At 40.5% G+C, this 7,500-nt stretch overlaps 1 protein-coding gene across 1 annotated transcript in view; it reads right to left on the bottom strand.

The window, feature by feature from the left end:
• Positions 1 to 1,599, bottom strand: part of LOC140931589 (uncharacterized) — a 5,495-nt gene extending 3,896 nt beyond the window's left edge. Inside the window, exons 1-2 of the mRNA XM_073381391.1 lie at positions 1,576 to 1,599; positions 237 to 312 (exon numbers count right to left, since the gene is read on the bottom strand). Of these exons, the coding sequence (XP_073237492.1) occupies positions 237 to 239 (3 nt within the window). The 5' untranslated portion in view covers positions 240 to 312; positions 1,576 to 1,599. The remainder of the gene's footprint in view (positions 1 to 236; positions 313 to 1,575) is intronic.
• Positions 1,600 to 7,500: the final 5,901 nt, after the last annotated feature.

The following is a 7,500-nucleotide window of genomic DNA, read 5'->3' as shown; positions in this document are numbered from 1 at the left end:
GCCCAGCATCATCATTGATTTCGAGCCAGGAAGTGACCAAATCAAATTTATTAATCAGTCTGCAATCGTCTTCCTAGAATGAGCCGAATCGGAATTGTAAAGAAAAAAAAGGAAAGTTTTCCAAATTGATTTAAAAGGCTCAGTGAACTTGAGCTCTTAAGAAAATATATGTATATACTTTCGTGGCACCCACGCTGAAAGCCATGAAATGTCGTTCAATGATTTAGAATTCCTACCATTTTGCAGTGATATCCCTTGAGCGGGTTGGTTCTGCTTCTATTTAGTTTGGTGTCAGAGGCGGGACCACTTCTTCTGCAAGATAAGATAGAATCAAACTGCTTTATGCTTGGAATCGACGTCTTTATATATTCAGCAGGAAGTATTAAATTCAATTTATACTGACAGCAATATACTGATAAGAATCAATGCTTACAAAAATCAGTCATCTTTCGGGGATTTGCGGTCTAGGATTAAAGAAATCGAAACCACGTAAAATGGAACCACTTAAAACAAAAACAAAAAAAAAGAAAAAAGCGTATTGATGCCTTTTGTCCTTGTTAAAGCGACGATCGATTGATAGCAAATATTTCAGCCCCCACATGCCATGAAAGGCTTAGACAAAAATTACTTGCTTTCTAATTCCTATTTTGGGTTTGTCATTGGTAATTTGCACTAAATAATAATTCCCTTCATCTGGGTCGTTCAAAACAAAATAATAAAAGAGGGAACTAGAATATATAAAAACAGCCTGAGCAAAGCCCCCATAAGCGATTCTCACTTTACGCCAGGAAGTTTGTATTAGATGTGAATAGTGACAGCTAAATTTCATCGACCGAGACAGTGAAACGTGAATGAAGCCTTGACCAAAAATATTATTCACCCTCAGATTTTTCGTCCCTTTCTGATTCTACATCGATTTGTCAGTGGTGATTTGCATGCACGTTTATTGTTACCAAATAATGGTTCCTTCAGCTAGTTTGTTCAAAACGGAAACATTATCGATTGTTTTACCAGGGGATCAGTATTTTAGCCTCAGATTGTTACCCCAAGCCTCTTTTCTTGCCACGTAAGCTAAAACTCGTAACATAATCTTTTCATGAAGAAAATGTCTACAAGTTTGGACGGGTCGCTCGCTTGCTGCTTTATTTATTGTTATTTTTGTTGCCAAAACGAAACATGCTGCGATATTTAATTAGGGACTTAAAGATCCAACGACGCGACAGCAACGAGAACGTCGCTTAAAAAGGTGAATTTGCGTTCTTTCAGTCTTTATCGCGATTATTCCTACCCACTTACTTTGTCAAATGTAGGCGAACCCGCCTGAAGTTGAATTCCAAGGGACCATATCCAAGTTCAGAAACCGAAATAAAATTTCGCCGTGGTTTCTTTACGTTCTCCATAAAACGCGAAATTAGGCATTTTCACGTCGTAGTCCTTCAAAAACGGCAAAGAAATGTACAAAAAAGTGTGATGCACGTGCAAAGTTGTTGTTTTGCTTATTAAACCAATTGTTTTTTTGACGTTCTAGTTGCGGTCGCGTCGTTGGATCTTAAAGTCCCTATTATCATTATTTACCAATTGGCGGCAATATACCCACTTTCTATTCAGCTTGGTTATCAATTATTTTCTCACCCAAAAGGAAAACAAGAAGTGTCGTTGTTCGGCCACTTCCTTCCTCTTAATTAGCTGGATAGCCTGGATATAGGCTTTCCCTATTGAGATATTGCCAAAATGCTTTATAAAGTCAATAAACAACATCACAAGGTGTAACCTTATAATTAGGAGGAACTTTGAAACAAACAAGAGTTGGGTTTGAAAAGATCTGTGGTACTGTTGCCGTAATTGTTTCAGCAATTTTTTGAATTTTGTCCAAACACCCAGAGGACTGACTTCCTTTCAACTGACCTTTTGCTCTACGAAGCTCATGCATGGGCCGTTGGAAACGCGTTTCGTCGATCTTAAATTGCTTTCCCTCGAGTTTTTTTTATTTGTTAGACCTTGAATAATGCATACTGCTAATTTGATGTGAAAATGCGAAAGCTACTTTGAAAATTAAAGGCAATCATCACAGCCTTAATTAATGTACTTCATTAGTTGGAATCTTCGCTTCTGTCGGCAGTCAGATTTGGTCACAAAGGAGGTTGTTTCTTATACAGCTGTCGTCCTTTCGAAAAAAGCGTTGGCAAAGTTGTCGGACCGGCTCCTTGAGGTCCTCTGATATTGCCGACGAGTTTTAGATACGCAGGAAAGCGCTATTGTTTTTCATATCCTCGGACAGAACAAGAAAAGTTTTCGCATGGGGCAGCGTTGTTTGATTACACCACGTGATGCTAAGTGACGTTGACCAACTCCCCGGTTAAAGTCGATTAACAAATGTAGTCAATTGCAGGATACATTCTTCCAACATTTTAAGTTTAGAATACTCTAAGCCTAAAATTTATTGAATATACATGTATACATATATATATATATATGCAAAATTTATGTCCTCCCGGAAAAATGTCAGGATATTTCTGTACTGTCCTCTTAATTTGAGCAAGAAGTTTCACAGAGCGTGGGATGTGTAGTGTAGACTCAATGGCCACTTAGGTTGTAACGTCAAAATTAATCAAAACAGACTCTTCTTTTGTAGATTAGATGTGCCTCAGTCATTGCCTTTACGTTAAAAGTAAGAAACAATAGCAACAACTTTTTTTTTTATCATTTCAGTGTTATTTTACTTCCTTTCAGCTATTTAAAAGTGTTAAAACGTACCATACCGCAAGTTTCTCCTCGACAGTTGATGGTCTTTAGTATGGTTGCAGTTCAAAACTATTTTCAAGTAGCTTTTATAGCAGATAGAAATTCGTTAACATCAAAGTTTACTTTCATATAAAAATATGCTCACAGAAGTGTATCTTTTGGACCTTTCTCGGTTTTGTTCGATTTGGTTCGTTTTCCACTTAATTTATAACAGCACTATAACACTTTTGTACCATGTTTCGGTGATCACGATTTCTCAATACTTGAGAACTGAACTGGCGCAATTCTTTCCTTTGTCGTCAATTTGGAGGTGTTGTTTTTACGCTGAATATACATTCAGTAGACTCAGTAGTAGACGTTTCACTGTCTCGGTCGATGAAATTTAGCTGTCACTATTCACGTCTAAGACAACTTCCTGGCGTAAAGAGGGAATCCCTTTTGGGGGCTTTGCGCAGTCTATTTTTATATGTTCTAGTTCCCTCTTGTATTATTTTGTTTCGAAGGACCCAGATGAAGGAAATTATTACGAAGGACCCAGATGATGGGAATCGATTATTATTTAGTGCAAATTACCAATGACAAACTCAAAACAGGAATTAGAAAGCCAGTAAATCTTGTCTAAGTATGTTCTTTATTGAGATGTGATACTTTGGATTGTTTAATGTAACCTTAAAATGGTTATCCTGCTAGGGAAATTAATCTCTTACAAGGAATACTTCGACACAAATCATAAGGGGATATTTGAAGGTGACGAGGTCGTACTGATAACCTATAGCCACAGCACTTGGTCGAAGAAACAATGATTATCTAAGTAAGGGTTTTGGCACCTTGCCCGCTGTCAGGGGAATTTTTTAACCTTCGCAGGGACGGACTCATTAGCCAGTTATGTACGTGGGAGGCTAAAGAGTAACTTCCAGAGACTTGGTTATTTGAAGAAACAAAAAACGAACCGGAGAATTTTAGCCGCTTTCTGAAGTTTGACCGACTTCCTGTTTTTTTATCTTTTCTTCAATAACAGCCTAACAGTCCAATTGTTTTTGCTGACACACCTTATGTTTTATTTTCAGACTAGAACAGGAATAATAAAAACTGAAATGATTCAACGCTGTCTCATGCTGCAAATTACTATCTGCAGCATTTCTTGTCCAAGATCTGATGGTTAACAGCAGTGTAGCCTGCGTTGCAGGTGTTGGAAGGGGTAGGGAATAGAGATCAGGAAGGGGAAAAGGAGGGGGATTGGGGAGAGAGGGTAAGGGCGCCTGCTATAACAACCCCGCTTTTGTTCATTGCTGCGGACGCTGGCGTCCGCAAATTCCTGACTGGCTAAGCCGTGATGAGTAACTTATTGGCGTGGTAGTGAGAGAAACATGCTGAAGGCATCAAGAAAATGTGTTCATAAGCTTTGGAAGATCAAAATTACTCCAATCATGTAGCAACTTAACGTTAAAACCCGAACTGGAACCAACTGTAATAGCTTGTTTAGCAGGCGGAGAGGCTCAGGAGGTTTGTACATAGCCTGTGTACAGACGTTGTACACTGGATATGTCCAAACACCGAGCGGCGATTCAAAACGATCAGAGCGACTGCGATTCTTGCCAGACATCTGCAATGCCGATATTCACAAGACCCCCTTTTCCGCAAAAACATATACCGTCTTAAATGAACTTCTAACTGGTTTGTAAAGAGAGAGCTGAAGCTTTGGTAAAAACTATCCGTTGAGTTTTTTGACAATTGTTTATAATTCTCTTTTCATTATTCGCGTCTCTGACAGGCTACCGGTGACTATTCGGTTCTTTGTGACCATTCTGTTTGATCTGTATTCACAAGAAACTGATCATTGTTTGTCGTGGACTGCGAAAAAAAAATGCACTTTATTTGAGTGTCAATGTATTTAGCCCGAAAGTGCTAATTGGGGACACTATATTTTTACGCCTCCTAATAGAGACGGGACCGCCATTTTACGTGGTCATCCGAGCCACGCGAAGGTCCAGCCGCCTGCAGGGCAAAGGGAGTACCTTCATTTCTCAGTTATTTTAAGACCTTGCCTGCGTCGCAGACGCTCTAAACCTTCTATAAAAATGGTTTTGACGAGTGCGTGGGCCGGCTGCAACGCAGGCTATTTAAGACCCTGAGTATTGGTCCGTCCCCCGGGGTCCGGCCCCGGGAATCGAACCCGCGACCTCCCGCTCTGCAGATAAGCGCTCTACCGACTGAGCTAATCCTGCCGCGAGCAGTAAAAAAAGAGAGAGACTGCTCGTAGCTAGTCTATGTTTGCCGTGTTGGCTTCGGGAGCAAGAACAGTAAAGATCTTTTATTTCGCTCGATTATGATATCACTTGAAAAAGCGTCTCAACTTGACAATTTCCGGTAAGCAAAGTAAAAGTTCAGACAAAGCTGATCATGAGAAGCCCCCTTACTTGTGATTGGTCACGTATTGACAAGTGATATTATCGGATTAGTTCAGAAAATGGTGGGCAGAATTAAAAAAGACCGGCTCTTATAGCAGGCGCTCCCTTCCCTTTTCCCCTCTTTCGAGCTTTTCTCTCACTCCCCCTCTCCCTCCCCTCTCTCCCTCCCGTTTTTGCGCCTGCGACGCAGGCTAACAGCAGTGATTTTTAGCACTCTTAAAAGTTATAGCAGGCTATGAAAAAGCAAAATCCACTACATGAACAAATGGCTAGTTCAAAGAAATACAACAGGACTGAGCAGTTGGCTCAGTAGAAGCATAGTTTTGGTAAAGATGGCTGGTTAGGAGTAAAACTGGACATCACCTTCTAATTATGCCTAAAAAAATAGGACAAGTTCATTTACTACTTAGTGATGTAAATAGGGGAGGAGATGTGGGGGGACGGAGGGGGTGCTTATTAACTTTCTTCCCCTGAAAAGGGAGAGAGGGCTTATTTAGAGGGAGGGGGCTTATTTGAGGATTTACTGTCGTGTATGCCACGTACGCCAAAGGGTATGGTTTTCGAGCCGTTTTGCTCTGAAAACGGGTATAGAATTTTCTGATTTTGGTCAGTAATCTGGTATGGTTTTCGAGGAAACTTTGAGAGTGTATGTCTGAAAACGGGTGTGGGAATTGACATTTTATTTTGGTCTGAGATAGGGTCAGGATTTGGAGAACCCGGCGCACATCTCAAACCAAGAATTCCCAGAAGCACGGTACTGTACAGTACCCCCTGGGACCCGGGGTCAACGATGAACAACTCCATTGTTTTATTTTCGTTAACTGATCCAAGTCACTGAGTTAAAGAGGCAAAGAGTTCTCCAAGGTCCTTCATTGCTGGGATTTTATTCTATTTATTTTTCGTTTAGTTCATACGAAGAAAGCAGCCTGCCAGCAGAGCTTTTATTTCGCTTGCTCGAAGAAGAATCTGCCTAAATCTGCCTAAATCGAGTACGATTTTCGGTTGAGCATGCGCGGCATGTTGCTAACATATAAGTGACAGGATGATCAAAGGATGTTTTTGGGTTTGAAATTTCAATTTCGGGTTTTTTGGAGGGTAGGAAAATTTTGGCACGTTATTTTTTGGGTGGCTTGATTTAAGTACGGATTTTTTGGGGTATTCAAAACAATCTGAAGATTCGTGATACTTCCCGCGTATACCGGCAGCGAAGTTCCTCTGGAAATTTTTGTGGCTTGGAAATTCGGCATGGGAATTTTTGGGGGTTAAATTTTAGTCCAGTGATTTTTTGGGGTTTTGTTGGAAGCCCTAGGGATTTTTTTTTTTGGGGGGGGGGGGGTTGATTTTTGCCCCCTTTCGATCATCCCTGTTACTTGAAATCCGGATTACCCCCCCGGGTTCGAACCCATACTTAATACTTGGTACAGTGGGCTCAACAATGACCATGGGGTTTATCAATTAACGGATTATTTTTTTTGGAGGGGGGGGGGGGGGTTGGGGTTTCATTTTTGCCCCCATTCGATCATCCCTATTACTTGAAATCCGGAGTACCCCCCCCGGGTTCGAACCCATACTTAATACTTGCTACAGTGGGCTCAACAATGACCATGGGGTTTATCAATTAACGGATGCTCGCGCCGGCTCTAAAAAAACAGTTTATAACATAGCGCGCGTGCTTGCCCTATATAAGTCCTATTGAGCCGCTATGAACAAAATCTTTATTTACGCACGCCCGTGCGTAAATAAGATGACGTCAGCATTTTTTTTTTACCTGGCTGCAAAGTTGTCGTCTTTTAAGCTGCAGTGCACTTTTCCTTCTCTTTAAAATATGGAAGAAAGCAGCGAAGAACTGCCCAATTTTTCTATCGGCATTGACCTTTTAGGTCCCGATCCAACAAGCAGCAAAAATAAAGCCGAATTAAAAAAAACTCGCAAGTTGAGCGTTTCGCAAATTTGTCGAAGACGAGCTGCAGCAAATTTTTTGCTGAAAGACATTCACTGGGAACAGAACAAACACCAACTGGTCATCAACAACATTTAAAGGCAAAATCTCCGTTTTTATTGTTGTTTTTAAATTTGTTATGCACTTTGTTATATCCGTACAATCCGACTTAAGTAGGAAAATTTCTATCGCAATAACAACACAAATTACACAAGAAGACGTAAATTTATTACTCACAAAAACAACTGCTGCCAGGTCTTCTCAAGAAGCCCTAATGACCAGCCAATGTTCGTAAATGAATATAAGTTTAAAGAAGGATGACAGTCTTCTTCGCTAAAAAACATGTTTTCTGGATTTCGCCGAGCGAAACGTAAACATCTTTTCACCAAATCGGAACCATACTCCACAACT

The sequence above is a fragment of the Porites lutea genome, chromosome 3, assembly GCF_958299795.1.
Source record: "Porites lutea chromosome 3, jaPorLute2.1, whole genome shotgun sequence".
Lineage (NCBI taxonomy): Eukaryota > Metazoa > Cnidaria > Anthozoa > Scleractinia > Poritidae > Porites > Porites lutea.
Note: the sequence above shows the minus strand (reverse complement) of the source record. Positions and strands in the feature narration are given on the sequence as shown.